Below are 23,212 nucleotides of genomic sequence, written 5' to 3'. Positions count from 1 at the left end.
GTGTGCAAATCATATATGAATATATCCTTAGGGTGATTTTCGGCACACTATGCTTAAGAAGGTTGCCTACTCCTGCTCTAGAAGCGGCAGCTGTCAAAAAAAAAAAACTCACTATTTATCAACATTATTCAGACAGAGAGATACAAAGTAACACTGTTGCTTTTGCACCCTCTGTTTTATTCAACTGATAGATCAAAGGGATGTGTTTGGATCTCCAAATGATATTAGCCAAAGCAGCCTGAGAAATGAAGAAAATTAGATTTTTTTTTTTTTTAAATAAAATGTGTCCATTTAATCCCTAATAACTATTGGTTGTAAAGGCAAAAGGTTTTTTAACTTAATGCATTCTATGCATTAAAATGGTGTTCCGGCCTGCCCCTCCGAGAATTAAAAGTCAACAGCTACACATACTGCAGCTGCTGACTTAAATATTAGGACACTCACCTGCCCTGGAATCCAGCGATGTCGGCACCCCAGCTGATGTTTCTATCGGCTGTCGGGTGCTGCCGCTGCCATTAATGGTGGGGGAACCCGGCAAAGAAGCCTTCACAGCCGGGTCCCTGCTGCGCATGCACGAAGCGCGCTGCGCTCTTTTACTGACCCAACAGCAGGGGGAGGAGGAGAAGGGGGCTGGGATTCTGACGTACCTCGCCGCGACGAGGTCCGATGGTAGAGGGGACAGGGTACCTGTCAAAAACAGGTCTGTCTGTTTACATTGACAGATCTCCATTCTGTCTCAGTGTGGAGCGGTCGCGGGTGCCTGGTGGTCATCGCGACCGTCGGACATGTGCATCGGCACTGGCGTCGCAGGTCCGCGCACTCCCCTCCCAGTGGTCAAAAGGCAAGCCGAAGTATAGCGACGATGGTTCGCCCAGGGGAGCCAACCTGCTGCAGTAAAACTGCGGCGGCTGGTCGGGAAGGGGTTAAACTGACACACATGAATAGGTTTTTTTTCATTATAAGAAAAAAAAGCTGCGTTAAATATAAGTGATCAAATTAGTGACCTAAAGAGTATTCATCTAGCATGGACAACTCCCTGTGTCACACTAACAATTAAATACAATCACAAATGAAATGTGCTAAATTATAACAAAAAAATATACTGAATAAAACAAAAAGATTGTTATATACATATAAAGTATAAAAAAAATAGAGTCTCGTCCAATGGGCTATTGAATAAAGATCCCACTGTATATGCAGATCATAGTAATTTTCCAAGTGGTGATATCTTAGCCCTCCAAACGTTAGTGACATGCGTCCACAACAACCATGGGAGATGTAATAAAGTGCGACAGGAAAGTTCCTCCACCAATGATATCAATGCAGCTTACCAGCTTTTTTGATCTCTTGTTTAAGGAGATCGTGAATGCCTGTTGCTCTTATCCCCAGCCATGGGTCTTTAAAACTTGGAAAGCTGGATGTCACCGGTCTCTCTATATGGGATATCCTCTGTGCAGTAGATACATGCTCATTCCCCATGAAAGAATAGGAAGGTATCCATAGCGTAATTCGTTTTAAAATTACATTTATTAAAAGTTAAATGTTGCACTTACAATTTTGTCGTGTATAAGAAGCGTTTAAAAAAGACACGAGCCGGCCGGCTCTCGTTAGCTGCCCGTTCCTTCCGGGTTCAGCGCGGTATGTGGTGACACTCAGGCTGGGTTCGCACTAAAGCCTCGTACACACGGTACGATTGTTGGCCAACCGAGCGTCTGATTTTTGTCAAAAGGACGTGTGCCGGGAACTTGTCTTGCATACTAACGTTACACAAATTGTCGTGCCACAAACACGAACGTAGTCATGTACTACGAGGAATTTCAGCTCTTGAGCGCCACTCTTTGGGCCCCTTCTGCTAATTTCGTGTTTGGTGATCATTGATTCCGACCATGCGGGTTTGTACTTTGGACTTTTGTGTGACGGATTTGTGTACTGACCATCCGAAAATCTGATGTCAAATCGTTGTCCACCGAAAATTTACCAGCCTACCATCCAACATTTGTTGGCAAAAAGTTGGACAACAATTGTTAAAAGGAGCGTACTAGTGGTCAGATTTTAGGAAAACAGTCTGTCATCAACGAATCCCCTGCCAACAATCGGACTGTGTACACAAGGCTTAAAGCCCCGTACACACTATAATGCCGCGTACACACGGTCGGACTTTTCGTCTACAAAAGTCCAACGGACGCCGACGGACTAAAGCTGGCTGGTAATCCGATCGTGTGTGGGCTTCTCCGGACTTTCAGCAGACTTTTTCAGCCTCAAATCCGACGGACTTTAGATTTGAAACATGCTTCAAATCTTTACGTCGTAACTACGACGGACCCCGAAATCCGCTCGTCTGTGTGCTAGTCCGACGGACAAAAACCCACGCTAGGGCAGCTATTGGCTACTGGCTATCAACTTCCTTATTTTAGTCCGGTGTACGTCATCACGTACGAATCCGTCGGACTTTTGTGTGGTCGTGTGTAGGCAAGTCCGTTCGTTAGAAAGTCTGCTGCAAGTCCGCCGAAAGTCCGCCGGAAGTCCGCCAGAAGTCTGTCGGACAGGCTGTCGGACTTTTGTAGACGAAAAGTCTGACCGTGTGTACGCGGCATTAGATTTTCTGCAGATTTTTGTCTTCAGATTTACCAAACCCATGTAGTACAAGGGCCTGCCTGATTGCATACAAATAGAAACTCTTAAGGTTTGACCTCATATTATATGGTTTTGATAAACTTGAAGACAAAAATCTGCAGAAAATCTAATAGTGTGTATGGGGTCTTACGCAAATTGGATACAGGTTTCCCCACATCCAGTTCGCATGTCAGGAGTTTGTGACTGGCTCTCTATGGAGGCGGTTCACACATCTCCTGGAAGGCTGCGGAGCAAATTGCACAGGAGTCCTGTGCGTCTTCTGGTCCATTTCAGGTCCGAATTCAGCCCAAAATTTGTACCGAACTTGGACCTGAAAAGGTGAACAGGGACACACTGGACCCCCTGCAGTGAGCCACTCTGCACAGCGGTGTGAGCCCAGCCTAACAGATTCAGGCTGGGTTCACACTAGTGTGATGCCAGACATTGCATACGATTCGCACCGCATTGCTGTGCAGATCACATGCCATGTCTGTGCGATGCGATGCGATTTCAGCCATACAAACTGTACGGTTGAAATTGCATAGCATTCACACCAAAATGGTGCATGACCCTTTTTTTGGTCCACACTGGGATTGGATTGAATGGGTGTTCACACCTATGCGATCCGATTCCTGCACCATTTCACAGTTCGCACTGCAAACCAATCTGGGGCTGTCGTTAACTTTATATTGACACCCGCAGAGGTTCGCAGATCTCAGTGTTAACCACTGTGCGAATCAGGTGCGATGCGGGAACCTGCACTGGATTTGCAGGGTTCTCGCATCACACCAGTGTGAACCCAGCCTCATCCATCCATACAAGAGAGGTGGATGCATAAATCCCCTCCCCCCCACCCAAGACATATTCTGACAGTGGGAACTCTTGTCTGTCAGAATACACTAATCAGTGCTGCAGCTGATTGGATGCAAGCTGCTGATCGAACACGTTTTTCCAGCAGTTCCATTATACAGAAGCTGATCTGACAGGGCGGCTTCTATAGGCCCGTACACACGATGTGAAAATCAGAATTAACATTTCGTCCGACGAACGATTTGCCGATTTTCGGATCGTTAGTGCGGTGCTTTCAGCAGCCGATTCCGGTTTTTCATCAGACAAAAGCTGGATGTGCAGACTATAACATTTTTGTCGGATGTGAACTCAACGTCCGATTTTCGTTTAATTAGTACGGTGTTTGTATGAAAAAAATCGTAAGAGCAAGACTACACATGCTCAGAAATGAAAGAATACATACAAAACTATTCAATACATTACATCACTTCTGACGTTGTATTCTGTTGTATGAAAATTTTGGTACGTTGAGTAACCTCTTCACTTTCTACATGAGACTATAACAAAAAAATATAAGTGTAGCGCTATGAAAGAAAGTCCAATATAGAGTCTTTAAACTGACAGTTCAAAATGTGTGTGCCAAAAGGGGAGACATCCTTGGGAAAAAGATGAGGGATCCTCAGGAACTAGACACATCAAGCATATAAATCATCTGGAGTAGAAGCACGCACAACACCACCAAAAGTGAAGAGGCTTACCAGAAACGGTGGACCCAACGGGGCATACGCCAAGTGGGGTCAGACAAGCTTAGGTGGTGGTGGACTGCAGGTGGCCCGGGAGAGGAAAATGTTGATAGGGTGGCTTCCACGTGGCTGTATTCATATACATGAGACTAGCAAGCCACAAAAAAACGAACGAACGGTCGTCCGAAAATATGATCGTGTGTACGAGGCTTAACAGGCAAGGTTACACACAGATCAAAATTCAGCTGATCCCTGCTGAAACTAACACGTTTTGATCCGTGTGTGGCCAGCTTTACCTTATTCCTTGCTCCAGTGCTGTGACTGGTCCTCTGGAGCTCCTGGGTAAGACCCCTTTCACACTGGAGGCGTTTTCAGGCACTAAAAATAGCGCCTGTAAAGCGCCTGGAAAAATGCCTCACCTGCAATCCCAGTATGAAAGCCGGAGTGCTTTCACACTGGGGCGCTGCGGTGGCAGGACATCAATAAAAGTCCTACAAGCAGCATCTTTGAGGTGCTTTAGGAGTGTAAACACCGCTCCTGCCCACTGAAATCAATGGGCAGTGCCGCCGAAGTGCCTGCAAAGCGCAGCGGTAGCGACGCTTTTAACCCTTTATTTGGCCGCTAGCGGGGGTTAAAAGTGCCAAGCTAGCGGCCGAAAAGCACCTCTAAAACGTCGGTAAAGTGCCGCTAAACCTAGCGGCACTTCACCGCCGATGCCCACGCACTTTCAGTGTGAAAGGGCTCTAAATTGTGAGTGGCTCTAGTCACACTCCAGCCTCATCATACCATACAGGGTTGATGTTCCTGTATGGTATGTGATGATGCTGAGGCTTTGGGTGGAGGGAGGAGAGCACTGCAGCTGGCTGGAGCAAGTACAGGTTTTCCCCCAGCACTGGAAGGGTGGACGCAGGGCCAGCCCTACCATGGGTCCAGTGAGTCCAGAGGGGCAGCAAAGTGAACCAGGACCGCCTTTCTTTCTCTTCTATTTACCCAACAAATTGACGACCAGGATTTTTTTCCAGCAGTTTTCTCATGATGACAATTGCCCCCCCCCTCCACCTCGGGCCGTACCGCCTGCCCCTATACTACCCTAGCCTGCTCCCATACTGCCCTAGCCTATCTATATACTACCCTAGCCTGTCCCTATACTACCCTAGCCTGTCCCTATACTACCCTAGCCTGTCCCTATACTACCCTAGCCTGTCCCTATACTACCCTAGCCTGTCCATATACTACCCTAGCCTGTCCATATACTACCCTAGCCTGTCCATATACTACCCTAGCCTGTCCATATACTACCCTAGCCTGTCCATATACTACCCTAGCCTGTCCATATACTACCCTAGCCTCTCCATATACTACCCTAGCCTCTCCATATACTACCCTAGCCTCTCCATATACTACCCTAGCCTCTCCATATACTACCCTAGCCTGTCCATATACTACCCTAGCCTGCCCATATACTACCCTAGCCTGCCCCAATACTGCCCTAGCCCACCCCTTGGAATTGAACATAATGGTATGTCATATAATTTTGCATTTAGACAAGGTGCTGTTGCATATAAATCTGACCTGATAAATTTTATTTTAGTTTTAAGTATTATGATATAAAATAATGGATGTGGGGGCCTTTTGGTGGGCGTGATTTTTTTTTTTTGGGGGGGGGGGGCGGGATTTCATTCATGGACTCAGGCAGCACAATGTCTTGGGCCGGCCCTGGGTGGACGTTTACACTTTGCTGGAGTTGGGCTGCATCACATCCCTTGCTGTGTATGGTCAAATCTTTCCATAGGTTAGTAATATACTGGGGCTTTTCAGACCCTACAGAGATGTATTTCACACACACTATATTTTATAAAAAAAAGCCATGATTTTCATTAAGATATAGTGTGTGTGTAGATATAGACAGATATACAGATATCTATATCTATGTAGAGCCTGAAAAGTACCAGTATATTCCTAACCTATCCAAAACCATTTTACTTCCACTTTAGTAAACCTGCACTGCAGGGGTCAGTACAGGATTACAGCATTGCACAGCACAGTATAGCACAGTCTGGATAGCAGAACAGGTTGGGACTCACAGGAGGAGATAAAGCAGTCTGTTATCTGTCTTCTGTTATCTTCAGAGGCCCAAGGAGAGAGGAGAGAGGCAAGAGGAAAGAGGAGAGAGGAGAGAGGCAAGAGGAAAGAGGCGAGAGGAAAGAGGAGAGAGGAAAGAGGAGAGAGGAAAGAGGAGAGAGGAAAGAGGAGAGAGGAAAGAGGAGAGAGGAAAGAGGAGAGAGGAAAGAGGAGAGAGGAAAGAGGAGAGAGGAAAGAGGAAAGAGAAAAGAGGAGAGAGGAGAAAGGAGAGAGGAAAGAGGAGAGAGGAGAGAGAGGAGAGAGGAAAGAGGAGAGAGGAAAGAGGAAAGAGGAGAGAGGAAAGAGGAAAGAGGAGAGAGGAAAGAGGAAAGAGGAGAGAGGAAAGAGGAAAGAGGAGAGAGGAAAGAGGAAAGAGGAAAGAGGAAAGAGGAAAGAGGAAAGAGGAGAGAGAGGAGAGAGGAAAGAGGAGAGAGGAAACAGGAGAGAGGAAAGATGAGAGGAGAGGAGAGAGGAAAGAGGAGAGAGGAGAGAGGAAAAAGGAAAGAGGAGAGTTCCATGTCTTCTGGGCAGGAATCAGTGATCAGGGCTGTAATGTACTGCCGTCTGCCTGCTCTGCCCCCTGTAGAGGAGCTCTCACTGTCCGATCCAGCCGCCCAGCCTGTCAGTGATCTGTGCCCGGGAGAGTGTTTGTGTCTTTCCGGCAAAGAGCGGGGAAGCCTGCATATCCTCGCCTCTGCTTTTTGACAGAATTTAGCAAGACAAAGGGTGGTGCCCCAGTGTTTTAGCACCCCCTCCCACACTCCACCCAGGGCAGTGGCTGACTGTTATTAATTTTATTGTTCCTAGATTTCCCTGTGAACTACAGAAAGTTAGAAACATTTAAAAGTTTTTTTTTATCTGTGCTGACTGAGCACTTTAAAGTTCTTCCTGCAGTGTACCGGTGCTCAGCTTGCGATTGGGACTCCGTCTCCTACAGATACTACTACAGATACTACCTACCGTCACACCCCCTGTACTCTTCTCTTGTACATAATGCCCAATATCATACCCTTCTCACTTCTGTTCTGCAGATACTTTGTTCATTCTTGTTAGCTTCTCAATCTTATCTTGTGCATACTGCCTATATCATGTTGTTCACACTCCCTTCCTGTGCATACTGCCTGCTGTCATAGGCTACACACTTCTCTCCTGTGCCTGCTGCCTATTGTCAGACCCTACAAACTCTTCTCCTGCACATACTGCCCATTGTGATACTCCTGCACTCGTCTTCTGTCATTCTCTACACACTCCTCTCTTGCACAGATTGCCTGTTGTCCTATGCTTTTTGCACTCTTCTGCTACACATACTGCCCACTATAATGTCCTTTGCACTCTTCGCCTACACATATTGTCCACTGTTATACCTGCCACACTCCTCTACTGCACACACTGCTTGCAGTCATACCCTCTGCAACCCTCTGCTGAATGTACTCTCTACAATCTTCTGTGCATACTACGCATTGTCATACCCTCCACACTGCTCTACTGCACATACTGCCTGCTCTCCCAACCTCTGCACTCCTCTCCTGCACATAATGACTGCTCTTCCAGCCTCCACACTCCTCTCCTGCACATAATGCCTGCTCTTCCAGACTCCACACTCCTCTCCTGCACATAATGCCTGCTCTTCCAGCCTCCACACTCCTCTCCTGCACATAATGCCTGCTCTCCCAACCTCCTCACTCCTCTCCTGCACATAATGCCTGCTCTTCCAGCCTCCATACTCCTCTCCTGTACATAATGCCTGCTGTCTTACCCTCCATGCTCCTCTCCTGCACATAATGTCTGCTCTCTCAACCTCTGCACTGCTCTCCTGCACTTATGGCCCTCTGTCATATCCTCCACTTTCCTTCTCATGCACACACTGCCTGCTGCCATACCCTCCACAATCCTCTCCTGCACACACTGCCTGCTGCCATACCCTCCACAATCCTCTCCTGCACACACTGCCTGCTGCCATACCCTCCACAATCCTCTCCTGCACACACTGCCTGCTGCCATACCCTCCACATTCCTCTCCTGCACACACTGCCTGCTGCCATACCCTCCACACTCCTCTCCTGCACACACTGCCTGCTGTCATACCCTCCACGCTTCTCTCCTGCACACACTGCCTGCTGTCATACCCTCCACACTTCTCTCCTGCACACACTGCCTGCTGTCATACCCTCCACGCTTCTCTCCTGCACACACTGCCTGCTGTCATACCTTCTGCCCTCCTGTACTGCACATGCTGGTCACTATCACCTCTCTCCTGTGCAAACTCACTGCTGTCATACCTTTAGCACTCCGCTTTGTCACAGACTGCCCCTTGCCATACCCTTTGCTCTTCTCTCCTGCGCATACTACCCACTGTCATACCCTCCACACTCTTCTGCACATACTGCCCACTGTCATACCCTCCACACTCTTCTGCACATACTGCCCACTGTCACACACTCCCTTACTGCACAGAAGGCAATAGTTAAATTGAGTTCTGTTAAACAGACACACTGGAAAACTTTAATCGATCAGCTTCTGTAGCCGCTGATCAGTGTGTTCTGATAGTAGAGCGTCCCGCTGTCAGAATCCACCTAGCTTGTGTGGATGGGGGATTCCAGACATTTTTGTTTTTCATTCTCCCTAACTTTGTAAGTCTATAGCCAGCCTTATACCATCCACATTAATCCCCTGCACACACAGCCAGTAGCCATACCCTCTACACTCCTCTCCTGTACCTACTGCCCTGCCATTATCTCTGTACCTTTCCAAGCATACACTGCCCTGTTATACCCTCCGCGTTCCTCCCGTACACACAGCCAGCAGTCACACCCCACACTCCTCTCCTGTACATACTGCCTGCCCTCATACCCTCTGCACTCCTCTCCTGTACACACTGCCTGCTCTCATACCCTCTGCACTCCTCTCCTGTACATATTGCCTGCTCTCATACCCTCTGCACTCCTCTCCTGTACATACTGCCTGCTCTCATCTCATACCCTCTGCACTCCTCTCCTGTACATATTGCCTGCCATAACCTCTGCACTCCTCTCCAGTACACATGCCCACTAAAACTCTTCTCCAGCTTTGTTTCCGAAACCCCCAACTTTCCTGCCCTGGAACGGCACACTTTTTCTGCCTGACATAAAATACAACCCAGATACAGACAGAGAAGGTTTTCCTCTTATTCTCCTGGCTTGTAGAATGACAAGAAACAGCAAATCTTGGCTGGAACATTTGCCTAGAAATGTCCACACACTAAGATCTGTATTATAGGCAGTAGTAGAGTAGAACAAAGTTGATCTATATATACAAAATTGAATAGATGATCGTAACAGTCCATGCTGAGGGTTGTAGCCCTGCAAAGTCGTAACAATTGTGTAGGCACTGAGCTGCTCAGATGACAGGTACGTTTATGGTGTTGGAGGGGATCCACAAGTTTAGATAAACTCTTAATAGGAGCACAAGGTTGGTCTACACCAAAAAATGCCCCTAAAGTCTCAGGTGCTAGCCCAGCTCCTCACTGCAGAGTAGATAAAAAAGTTGAATGGATGGCTGCACTTGACTGCAACAAATTCTTTTACATGACCCACAATCATGCAGCAGGAGGAATGAGATTGCAGTTTGATTGTGGGTCATGTATAGGAATTTGTTGCAATAAGGAAGTTGGCTTTTATTAAAGAGCAGGCATCCATTCAACGTTGTATCTACTCTGCAGTGAGGAGCTGGGCTCGCACCTGAAACTTTAGGGCAATTTTTGGTGTGGACCAACCTGTAGCTCCTATTAAAAGTTGATCTACACTTGAGGATCCCCTCCAACATCATAAACTTATCTGACGTCTGAACAGTTCAGTGCCTACACACTTGGGAGGACTTTGCAGAGCTACAACCCTCAGTATGAACTGTCTATCCCTATAAATGTTGTAATTTTGTAATAGAAGGAAAGTAACACGTTATTAAAGGCAAGGAGCCCTATGATACACCTACAAGGAGCAGTGGTTTTCTAAAGATGATCTATTTTTTTGGATCCTAACCGACATCTTTAGCTTATCCTACATCTGAAAAGTTCAGTGCCTACACACTGGGGAGGACTTTAAGGAACTACAACCCTCAACATGGACTTTTTCAGCCCTATAGATGTTGCCATTTTTTAATAGGACGGAAGTAGCAAATTATGAAACTGCGAAGCCCTATGATGCATTTTTTGGGAGCGGTGGGATCCCAACCAACACCATAAATGTATCTGACATAGCTTGGAAGGACTTTGCAGAGCTACAACCCTCAGCATGGACTGCTCAACCCTATAAATGTTGCCATTTTGTAATAGAACTAAATTATCAGATTATGAAAGGTACGGAGCCCTATGATCCACCTACCAGGAGCAGTGGTTTGCTTCTATTCCAAGGTTTTCTATTCTTGAGGATACCAATCAACACCTTCAACTTATCTGACATCTGAACAGTTCAGTGCCTACACACTGGGGAGGACTTTGCAGAGCTACAATCCTCAACATGGACTATTCAGCCCTATAGATGTTGCAATTTTGTAATAGGAGGAAAATAGCAAATTACAAAAGTTGATCTAATTTTGAGGATCCCAACCAACGTATTATAAACTTATCTGGCATAACTTGGGAGGACTTTGAAGAACTACAACCTTTACCATGAACTGCTCAGCCCGTAATGTTGCCATTTTGTATTAGGAAGAATGTAACAATTTATGAAAGGTGCGGAGCCCCAGGATCCATCTACCAGGAGCAGTTTTGTTACTATTATAAGTTGATCTATTAAAGGATCCCAACCAACACCTTAAACTTATCTGACATTTAAACAGTTTGGTGCCTACACACTTTTGCAGAAATTTGCAGAACTACAGCCCTTAGCATGGACTGCTCAGCCCTATAAATGTTGCCACTTTGTAATAGGAGGAAAGTAACACATTATGAAAGTTGCAGAGCCCCAGGATCTACCTACCAGAAGTGGTGTTTTGCTACTATTAAAAGCTGATCTATTCTTGAGGATCCCAACCAACACCATACTTGGGAGGACTTTGCAGAGCTACAACTCTCAGCATGAGCCGCTCAGCCTTACTGCTGTTGCCATTTTATAACAAGAAGTAAAAAGTTTTGAAAGGAGCGTAGCCCCAAGTTCCACCTACCAGGAGCAGTGCTTTGCTACTATTGATCTATTAAAGCAGAGTTCCACCCAAAAATAGAACTTCCGCTTTAAGTGATGGTGACCCCCTGACATGCCACATTTGGCATTTCATTTTTTTTGGGGGGGGTACCCAGTTTTTATGGGCACCCTGCTCCCACTTCCTCCTCTGGCTCCGCGGCGCCGGAAGTTCACATCTCCCTCCTCCCTCTTCTGGGACACATCACAGGTCCCAGAAGATCGCCCGGCCATTCACATTGTGCAGCGCGGCTCATGCATGCGCAGTGCTCGCCCGGCTGTGAAACCATAGCTGGGCACCCACAGTTAGAATGCCGGCACCGTGGAGAGAAGCGGGGCTTCGTATGCCCGCATCGCTGGACCGTTGGGCAGGTGAGTGTCTGATTAATAAAAGTCAGCAGCTACACCTTTTGAAGCTGCTGACTTTTAAATGGGTGGAACTCCGCTTTAAGAATTCCAACCAACACCATAAACATGTCTAACTTCTGAACAGTTTTGTGCCTACATGCACTGGGGATGACTTTTGCAGAGCTACAACCCTCAGCATGGACTGCTCAGCCCTCTAGAAGTTGTAATTTTGTAGCAAGAAGAAAGTATAAAGATATGAAAGGTGCAGAGCCCTCCAAAGAGCCACCTATCAGAAGTGGTGTTTTGCTACTATTAAAAGTTGACCTATTCTTGAGGCTCTTAACCAACACCATAAACCTATCTGACATAACTTAGAAGGACTTTGCAGAGCTATAACCCTCAGCATGAACTGCTCAGCTCAGCCTTATAGATGCTGCTATTTTGTAATAGGAATAAAGTAAAAAGTTATGAAAGGCATAGAGCCCCATGATCCACCTACAAGGAGCACTGTTTTGCTAAAAGTTGATCTACTCTTGAGGATCCCAACCACCACACTTGGGAGGACTTTGCAGAGCTACAACCCTCAGCATAGACTTCTCAGCCCTATAGATGTTGCCATTTTATAACAAGAAGTAAAAAGTTATGAAAGGAGCATAGCCCCAAGTTCCACCTACCAGGAGCAGTGCTTTGCTACTATTGATCATGCACTGGGGAGGACTTTTGCAGAGCTACAACCCTCAGCATGGACTGCTCAGCTCTATAGAGGTTGTAATTTTGTAACAAGAAGAAAGTATAAAGTTATGAAAGGGCAGAGCCCTCCAAAGATCCACCTATCTGAAAATGGTGTTTTGCTACTATTAAAAGTTGACCAATTCTTGAGGATCTCAACCAACACCATAAACATATCTGACATAACTTGGAAGGACTTTGCAGAGATACAACCCTCAGCATGGACTACTCAGCTCAGCCCTATAGATGTTGCTATTTTGTAATAGGAAGAAAGTAAAAATTTATGAAAGGCGCGGAGCCCCATGATCCACCTACAAGGAGCACAGTTTTGCTAAATGTTTATCTTCTCTTGAGGATCCCAACCACCACCATACTTGGGAGGACTTTGCAGAGCTACAACCCTCAGCATGAACTGCTCAGCCCTATAGACGTTGTCATATTGTAACAGGAAGAAAGTATAAAGTTATAAAACGTGCAGAGCCCTCCAAAGATCCACCTATCAGAAGTGGTGTTTTTCTACTAAAAGTTGACCTATTCTTGAGGATCTCAACCAACACCATAAACATATCTGACATAACTTGGAAGGACTTTGCAGAGATACAACCCTCGGCATGGACTGCTCAGCTCAATAGCTGTTGCTATTTTGTAATAGAAAGAAAGTAAAATGTTATGAAAGGCGCAGAGCCCCATGATCCACCTACAAGGAGCACTGTTTTGCTAAAAATTGATCTACTCTTGAGGATCCCAACCACCTACAAGGACCGCTGTTTTGCTAAAAGTTGATCTATTCTTGAGGATCCCAACCAACACCATACTTGGGAGGACTTTGCAGAGCTACAACCCTCAGCATGGACTGCTCAGCCCTATACACATTGTCATAATGTAACAAGAAGAAAGTATAAAGTTATGAAAGGCGCGGAGCCCCCCAAAGATCCACCTACCAGGAGCGGCGACCAGCAGGCGAAGAGCACACACATGATCCCCATCAGCTGGAACATGGTTTCCATCGTGATCCTCTCCCACTGCTTGCTTGTCTTGGACGCGGAGTTCCGGCTCTTGCAGCGCCTCACCAGGGCTTTGATGGTCGCCAGGTTGCAGGTGAAGGTGGTCGCCAGCGACAGGAGCCCCAAGGAGGCGAAGGTGGCGGCGAAGACCACACTGCCGGGGTTCCGCCGGTCCGTACTGATAAAGCACCAGGTGCCCGGCCACTGCACCGTGTAGTGCCCCAGCCCGATCAGCGGCAGTAGGGCGAAGCCCAGCCCGGCGCCCCAGATGGAGATGAGCACGGTGACGGTGGCCCGGCTCCGCATGTGGCTGGAGTACCAGTGCGGGGAGCGGATGGCCAGGGTCCTCTCTATGGCCATGGCGCTGGCGATGAAGAGCGGGCACAGCCCGAACATGGCCATGCACAGCCCGAAGAAGTGACACAGGTGACCCGACGGGTCCACCCGGCTCCACTGGCGGCCGGCCAGGTAGACGGAGATGACGATCGGGCTGGTGAGGAGCTGTCCGGTGAAGTCGGTGAGCGCCAGGCTGCCGATACACAGCAGGAACGAATGCTTCCTCTTACTCTCCTTCTGCCGGTACGATCGGTAGATGAGGGACATGGCCAACGCATTGCCCACCAGACCGGTGATCATCATAGACAGCGGGAACGCCACCGACACCGAACCCCCGCACTCCTGGCTCCGCTCCCGCACCACGCTGGACGTGTTCGCCTCCCACATGGTGGAGTTCTCACAACCCGCGGAGCTGCTGCCCATCCTGCCCGGCTCTGCTACCCTGCTCCGCACCCCTCCGCCGGATCATGTCTGATGGCGGGACACCCGCTCTACTGCCGGCGGAGCCGGAGAACGGGGCTATAAGAGGCGGAGGGGGCGGGGACAGACACGTGCTGGGAGAGTGACAACCGACACTCCGATCCGATCCCTGAGGACAGGCATGACTACCGATAGATCCTTCCAAGAGGAGGGCAGGCATGACTACCGATAGATACATCCAAGAGGAGGACAGGCATGACTACAGATAGATCCTTCCAAGAGGAGGACAGGCATGACTACCGATAGATCCTTCCAAGAGGAGGACAGGCATGACTACCGATAGATACATCCAAGAGGAGGACAGGCATGACTACAGATAGATCCTTCCAAGAGGAGGACAGGCATGAATACCGATAGATCCATCCAAGAGGAGGACAGGCATGACTACAGATAGATCCTTCCAAGAGGAGGACAGGCATGACTACCGATAGATCCTTCTAAGAGGAGGACAGGCATGAATACCGATAGATCCATCCAAGAGGAGGACAGGCATGACTACCGATAGATCCTTCCAAGAGGAGGACAGGCATGACTACCGATAGATCCTTCTAAGAGGAGGACAGGCATGACTACCGATAGATCCTTCCAAGAGGAGGACAGGCTTGACTACCGATAGATCCTTCCAAGAGGAGGACAGGCATGACTACCGATAGATCCTTCCAAGAGGGGGACAGGCATGACTAGTACCGATAGATCCATCCAAGAGGGGGACAGGCATGACTACCGATAGATCCATCCAAGAGGGGGACAGGCATGACTACCGATAGATACATCCAAGAGGGGGACAGGCATGACTACCGATAGATCCATCCAAGAGGAGGACAGGCATGACTACCGATAGACTACAAGCAAGTAAAGGCGCAAAAACTGGAAGCCTTATATTACCATCATGTTAGTGGCAAACTAGAATTAAAGCTGATATAGTCCATAAAAGTCTATATAGAAAAAAGCGAACTGATATTAGAGGATCCACACAGAGGGCTGCCTTCCAGGAAGAGCTGAAACCAAGCTCCAAAATCTGCAGGAAAAAACACAAGGGGGGGAGGCGCCTCTAAGTGTAGTATGTAAGCCAATTTATTAAAAACACTGTACAAGCAACTCACATTTAGAAGAATAAAATACAGCATGTAGTGCGGTTATGATCCAAAGAGGGAGTCCATCAGATCGATCACAGGTATCACTGCTGCCTGCCGTGCGTGGGGCTTTGCTGAACACCGCTCGAGCCGGCCGCAGTGGTGATGTACTTCAAAGCGAGGCCTGGAACGCTGGTGGAAGGCAGGCGCGGAGCTGTGACGTCACTGGAATGCGACGCGTTTCCTGAGCTTACGGGCTACGATGTCACGGTAGCTGCGCTCCTTCATCAAGCTTTGAAGTACATCACCACCGCGGCCGGCTCGAGCGGTGTTCAGCAAAGCCCCACGCACGGCAGGCAGCAGTGATACCTGTGATCGATCTGATGGACTCCCTCTTTGGATCAAAACCGCACTACATGCTGTATTTTATTCTTCTAAATGTGAGTTGCTTGTACAGTGTTTTTAATAAATTGGCTTACATATTATGACTACCGATAGATCCTTCCAAGAGGAGGACAGGCATGACTAGTACCGATAGATCCATCCAAGAGGAGGACAGGCATGACTTCCAATAGATCCTTCCAAGAGGAGGACAGACATGAATACCGATAGATACTGTACATCCAAGAGGGGGACAGGCATGACTACCGATAGATCCTTCCAAGAGGAGGACAGGCATGACTACCGATAGATCCTTCCAAGAGGAGGACAGGCATGACTACAGATAGATCCATCCAAGAGGGGGACAGGCATGACTACCGATAGATCCATCCAAGAGGGGGACAGGCATGACTACAGATAGATCCTTCCAAGAGGAGGGCAGGCATGACTACCGATAGATCCATCCAAGAGGGGGACAGGCATGACTACCGATAGATACATCCAAGAGGGGGACAGGCATGACTACTGATAGATCCATCCAAGAGGAGGACAGGCATGACTACCGATAGATCCTTCTAAGAGGAGGACAGGCATGACTACCGATAGATCCATCCAAGAGGAGGACAGGCATGACTACCGAATGATCCTTCCAAGAGGAGGACAGGCATGACTACCAATAGATCCTTCCAAGAGGAGGACAGGCATGACTACAGATAGATCCATCCAAGAGGAGGACAGGCATGACTACCGAATGATCCTTCCAAGAGGAGGACAGGCATGACTACCGATAGATCCTTCCAGGAGGAGGACAGGCATGACTACAGATAGATCCATCCAAGAGGAGACTCTGATTCCAGAAAGGATAGGCATAACTACAGATAGATTCATCCAAGAGGACACTACGATCCCTGAGGACAGGTATGACAACTGATAGATCCATCCAAGTGGAGACTACGATCCCTGAGGACAGGCATGACAACTGATAGATCCAAGTGGAGACTCTGATCCCTGAGGACAGGCATGACTACCAATAGATCCTTCCAAGAGGAGACTCCAATCCCAGAAAGGATAGACATAACTACAGATAGATTCATCCGAGAGGAGACTACGATCCCTGAGGACAGGCATGACCACCGATAGATCCTTCCAAGAGGAGACTCTGATCCCAGAAAGGATAGGCATAACTACAGATAGATCCATCCAAGAGGAGACTCTGATCCCTGAGGACAGGCATGACCATCGATATATCCATCCAAGAGGAGACTCTGATCCCAGAAAGGATAGACATAACTATAGATAGATCCTATCTCTGAAGGAAGACAGGAGTGACTGCAACCAGATCCTTTCAAGAAGAAACTTAAGTCCCAAAAAGGACAGGCATAACTAGAATAATCCAAGAGACTTTGACCCCATGGAGAAGACAGGTGTGACTATAACTAGATCCACCTAAGAGGAGACTCAGATCCCAGAAAGGATAGGCAAAACTATGGATAGATCCATCCAAGAGGAGACTCCGATCCCTGAGGACAGGCATGACTACCGATAGATCCTTCCAAAGAGGAGACTCTTCCACCTAAGAGGAGACTCAGATCCCAGAAAGGATAGGCAAAACTATGGATAGATCCATCCAAGAGAAGACTCCGATCCCAGGAAGGATAGGCATAACTATAGATAGATCCTTATCAATATCCATCCAAGAGACTCTGACCCCCTGGAGAAGACAGGTGTGACTATAACTAGATCCACCCAGTAGGAGACTCTGATCACAAAAAAGGATAGGCATGACCACAACCAGATCTATCCAAGAGAAGACTCAAATCCCTGGGGGAGGACAGGGATAACTGCAGCAGGATCCATCGGAGACTGATCCCTGAGGGAGGACAAGCATGACTGCAACCAGATCCACCCAAGAAGAAACTTCAATCCCAGAAAGGGTAGGCATGACTAGAACAATATCCATCCAAGTGGAGACTCTGATCCCAGAGAGGACAGACATGACTGCAACTGGATTCATCCAAAAGGAGACTCTGATCGCCTGGAGAAGACAGGTGTGACTATACCTAGATCCACTCAAGAGGAGACTCTGATCCCAGAGAGGCATGACTACAGATAGCTCCATCCAAGAGGAGACTCTGATTCCTGAGGGAGGACAGGAGTGACTGCAAACAGATCCTTCCAAGAAGAAACTTCAATTCCAGAAAGTATAGACGTGACTACAACCAGATCCATCCAAGAGGAGACTCCAATCCTCTGGAAAGGACAGACATGACTACAACCAGATCTATCTAAGAGGAAACTCTGATTCCTGGGAGAGGACAGGCATGACCATTGACCACAACCAGATCCATCTGAAAGGAGACTCCGATCCCAGAATGGATAGGCATGACTACAGATAGATCCATTCAAGAGGAGACTCCAATCCCTAAAGGAGGACAGGAGTTACTGCAACCAGATCCATCCAAAGGGAGATTTTGATCCCAGAGAGGACAGGTATAATTGTAACCAGATTAATCCAAGAGGAGACTCTGATCCCCCAGAAAGATAGGTGTAACTATAACTAAGTACACCCAAGTGGAGACTCCGATCCCTGGGAGAGGATAGGCGTAACTACAACCAGAACCTTCCAAGAGGAGACTCAAACTCCTCAGAGAGGGCAGGCATGACTACAACCAGATCCATCCAAGAGGATCTCTCCAAAAATGTTGACAAATGCATAGAGTGGATCTGATGAATCCCCTTTCATGCAAACCCCATCACTAAGGATGAGACAAACTGCCTTGGGTTCAGTTTGAGGGTTTTTTGACAAACTTCTTATGCCCCGTACACACAGTCGGATTTTCCGACGGAAAATGTGTGATAGGACCTTGTTGTCGGAAATTCCGACCATGTGTAGGCTCCATCACACATTTTCCATCGGATTTTCCGACACACAAAGTTTGAGAGCAGGATATAAAATGTTCCGACAACAAAATCCGTTGTCGGAATTTCCGATCGTGTGTACACAAATCCGACACACGAAGTGCCACATGCTCAGAATAAATAAAGAGATGAAAGTTATTGGCTACTGCCCCGTTTATAGTCCCGACGTACGTGTTTTACGTCACCGCGTTTAGAATGATCGGATTTTCCGACAACTTTGACCGTGTGTATGCAAGACAAGTTTGAGCCAACATCTGTCGGAAAAAATCCTAGGATTTTGTTGTCGGAATGTCCGATCAATGTCCGACCGTGTGTACGGGGCATTAGAAGTTTGGATTCTAAACCCAAACTCCATTGCAATCAATGGGAGCTGAATCTGTCAAATTATAAATGCCAGTTTTCTGGACTAATAGGCAAGAGGGTGTAAAAAAAAATAGCATGGGGTGGGGCACTGCCCTGGGGAACATAAACCAATGCAAAAAATGAATGCCAGGAGCAGTGATTTTTTTTTTTAAATACCTAATGCAGAATATTAAAAGGTCAAAATTGTTTAAATAACATGACTCTTGGGGCGTTGTATCGTAATCCTGCCTATGAATGGAAAATTTCCTGCGAATTACGGAAAGTACTGCAACCGCACTGACATTCCACCCCGCAACATGGGGGGTTAAAGCAGGTGGTGAGGAGATCTCCCTGCCTGTTAACTGCTCTCTGAAAAGCGATCTGAATGCAGATTGGTCTTCAGAGACTAAAACCTCTGTGAACAAGCCCTAACGTGGAACTGACCCTCAAAAAAGTGCGAGCGGACTGTGTACTCGCTGGCTGTTTTTTGCATGCATTTTAATGATTAGTTTGCATTTTCCGTGAACCAAGAGGGCATGTGTCAGTGTTGCTAAATCACATGATTATCCTGATTAGAACGTATCTTCTTCTTGACATGTGTAGAAAAAAAAAAAATCAAAGGCGGATTCCGGAGTCCCTTGTGTACTTAAAGTGTTACTAAAATCAGTTTAAAAAAAAATTAAAATAACAAACATGTTATACCTACCTGCTCTGTGCAGCGGTATTGCACAGAGTGGCCCCAGATCCTCCTCTTCTGGGGTCCCCGGTGGCGATCTTGGCTCCTCCTCTTTTTTTTATGTCCACCATAGCCAGCCGTTTGCTATGGGGAGAAACGTGATCTGTGCATGATGACATAAGCCTGGGCTAACACAGCAAGTGGGCTGTATTTGGTATTTACTGGCAGAAAAAAAGTGTTTTACTATCCAAAGTTAAAACAACAAGGGCAGAAGATTTAATAGATGGAAAGTTGAAAAAATGACTGAAGGTCCGCTTAAAGCCTAGGCAAAGATCACATGATCTCTGGCTACTAGGATAGTTTGTGGGTGTGTCCTGCCGGCAGACTTATGTTCCCAAACAAATAAACCCTAAGTGCCGGTTCATACAGGGGTGGCTTCAAAGTCGTCTGACTCTGAAGCCGCCCCGTACAGCACGACTTCAGCGCGGCTTGCAAAACGGCTTCTGTATAGAAGTCAATGTAAGCCGCTCCAAAGTCGCCCCAAAGTAGTACAGGAACCTTTTTCTAAGTTGGAGCGACTCGAATCGCTCCTATTAGAACAGTTCTATTGCAATGCATGGAGCGCAACTTATCAGGCAGTCAAGTCGCCTGACAGGTCGCCCCGGTGTGAGCCAGCACTAATTGTGAGAATTTCAAGATTAGAGGATCAGCTGGAAACAAGCAGGATGCAGAACCTGCATACCTACAGACAAACATGACCAAAAACATACATAAATACAGACTATAATTAGAAACAAGTTTTTTTTTTAAAAGAAACATTAATGTTTATTTACATTAATTAGGTATATCAAAACTAAATAAATAGGAAGCCTGCAATTCCAATTTAACCAAAAACAAAATATTTAAATGTATTTTGACAGTTTGTAAATGTTCTTACAATTAATATAAGTGCAGCGCATACACCAAAATACATAAATGTCCAAATAAAAAACACATATAGTCCAAATAATTCTGTAGTGACAATAAGTTCTGAACAGAAAAAGTGTTCATCAATGGTAGATGCCTCAATGAATGCTTGTTGATTTGTAGATGCCCAAATGGAGTGTAAAACCAAAGAATTCCACCGGTTAACACTTTATTTGTGTGTGCTTTATCTTAACTCTGGTGAGTGCATAGTGGAAAAGAGCCCAAGCATTCATTATGGCATCTACACATGGTGGACACTCTTTCTCCAGATCTTTTCATCACTGCAGTATTATTTAGACTACAGTAAAACCTTGGATTGCGAGCATAATTCGTTCCAGAAACATGCTTGTAATCCAAAGAACTCTTATATCAAAGCGAATTTCCCCTTGGGAAAAAATGGAAACTCAAATGATTCGTTCCACAACCATTTATTCAAGTCCTTCAGTTTATAGTCCATATAAAAAGATTTTAGCAATGTGACCAGGTTGTGTAACCATAAAATGTCCATCCACAAATGGAAGCCTCCACAAGGGGATTAGAAGCAAAATCCAGCAGGAGCTACAGAGTATAAAAGAGAAGAGAGGCGCCTCTAAGTGTAGCAATATGTTGCTAAATGTTGTACCTTCATTAAATGTAACCATATTGCTACACTTAGAGGTGCCTTCTCTTCTCTTTTATACTAAGTTGTGACATAATGCTATTTGTATATCAAGACATCGCTTGTATATGAAGTCAAAATGTATTTAAAAATTTTGCCAAGTTACTCTCAAACCAAGGTTTAACTTTCCTTTATTTTTTTTTTGTGGATAAAATATACTTTTTTGAATTAAAAAATAAGACAACACTAAAGTTAGCCCAATTTTTTTTATATTGTGAAAGATAATGTTACGCTGAGTAAATTGATACCCAACATGTCACGCTTCAAAATTGCGCCCACTCGTGGAATGGCAACAAACATTTAGCCTTAAAAATCTCCATAGGCGACGATAAAAAAATTCTACAGGTTGCATGTTTTGAGTTACAGGGGAGGAATTATTGCTCTCACTCTAACGATCGCGGCGATACCTGAACACCGTTTTCATATGCGGGCGCTACTCACGTATGCGTTCGATTCTGCACGCGAGCTCGGCAGGACGGGGCGCGTTTACATTTTTTTTTCTTATTTATTTTGCCTTTTATTTTTTATTTTTACACTGTTCTTTTTTTTAAAAAAAATTATCACTTTTATTCCTATTACAAGGAATGTAAACATCCCTTGTAATAGAAAACAAAAGCATGACAGGACCTCTTAAATATGAGATCTGGGGTCAAAAAGACCTCAGATCTCATATTTACACTAAAATGCAATAATAAAAAAAAAATTGTCATTTAAAAAAAATGTAAAAAAAAAAATGGCCCTTTAAGAGCTATGGGTGGAAGTGACGTTTTGACGTCGCTTCCGCCCTGCAATGGTATGGAGATCTTCCCCTCACTCGTCTCCATGCCACTGACGTGAGAGTATCCGATCGCCTCCGCCGCTGCCGACAACTCCGGTAAACGGTGGAGGGCACCGGAGCGCGGCGGGAGGAGCCTCTCCCGCCACCGATAAAAGTGATCTCACGGCGAATCCGCTGCAGAGACCACTATTATCGGAAAGCGGACCGCCGGCCAAAGAAGAGGATACCAGGGTTGCCAGGCTGCCATAACAATGATATTCCTCTTCAGAGTTAGGACGTATATCGGCGTGAGCCGGTCCGTAAGTGGTTAAAGCGGGATTCTAGCCGTGAAAAAAAAAAAATTTAAGTCAGCAGCTACAAACACTGTAGCTGCTGACTTTAAATAAGTACTTAACTGTCCTGGGTGCCCGCGATGTCGGCCGCCCGAGGCCCGATCCGTCCCGGCACCACCATCCTAAATAAGGGAACCAGGCAGTGGAGCCTTACGGCTTCACTGCCCGCTTCCTCCTGCGCATGCGCGAGTCGCGCAGCGCTTTGTGAATGGGACGCAATGTGTTGTGGGACACACACAGTTCCCATAACACACCGCGCCCCATTCCCCAGAAGACAACGCGGGGAGGAGGAGACTGAAGATCACCGTGGCGTAGGATGAGGCAGATTAGGAAGACTGCCTAGCAACAGCCATTTCACGTAAGTTAAAACATTTTTTTTTTTTCCTCCATTTTTTTTTAGGTATTTTTTATGCAACTTTTTTTTTCAGGGTGGACCTCCACTTTAAATCCTTGCATTGTCTATATTACAAAAAAACAAAACAAAAAAGAAAACTATACTTGTTGGAAATTGGTCACCTGTAATAAGCTGCTGGAGCCCGGCTACTGAGCTTCATATACATTCATGTCATTGAGTGAACAAGTGATTTTGTTGGCAGAGGAGGAGAGCAGACCTTTCTTTCCTGTATTAGATAAGCGTTAGTAGATTAGTGCAAATGGAACTCCCTCCTCAGGTATATGATGTAAAAAGAAAAACCCTTTACTTTTTTTCTGGTCTTGTAGTCAGTTTGGTGACATCAACTCAGCTTTTTTTTTTTTCTTGTATATAAAAATCCA

The 23,212-nt window shown here is 46.4% G+C and overlaps 1 protein-coding gene across 2 annotated transcripts in view; it reads right to left on the bottom strand.

Annotated features, from left to right (window-relative positions):
- The window catches only part of PTGER3 (prostaglandin E receptor 3), a 64,113-nt gene extending 49,726 nt beyond the window's left edge, over positions 1-14,387 (bottom strand). The window contains exons 1-2 of one of the 2 annotated variants that reach the window (XM_073593750.1): positions 13,435-14,387; positions 1,166-1,467 (exon numbers count right to left, since the gene is read on the bottom strand). In XM_073593750.1, the coding sequence (XP_073449851.1) occupies positions 1,318-1,467; positions 13,435-14,256 (972 nt within the window). In that variant the 5' untranslated portion in view covers positions 14,257-14,387 and the 3' untranslated portion in view covers positions 1,166-1,317. Of the gene's footprint in view, positions 1-1,165; positions 1,468-13,434 lie in introns of those variants that run through there. The other variant, XM_073593749.1, reaches the window with a different exon arrangement.
- Positions 14,388-23,212: the final 8,825 nt, after the last annotated feature.

Source organism: Aquarana catesbeiana, linkage group LG07 (assembly GCF_042186555.1).
Source record: "Aquarana catesbeiana isolate 2022-GZ linkage group LG07, ASM4218655v1, whole genome shotgun sequence".
Classification (NCBI taxonomy): domain Eukaryota; kingdom Metazoa; phylum Chordata; class Amphibia; order Anura; family Ranidae; genus Aquarana; species Aquarana catesbeiana.
The sequence above is the reverse complement of the archived record's forward strand: the minus strand, read 5'-3'. Positions and strand labels throughout refer to the sequence as shown.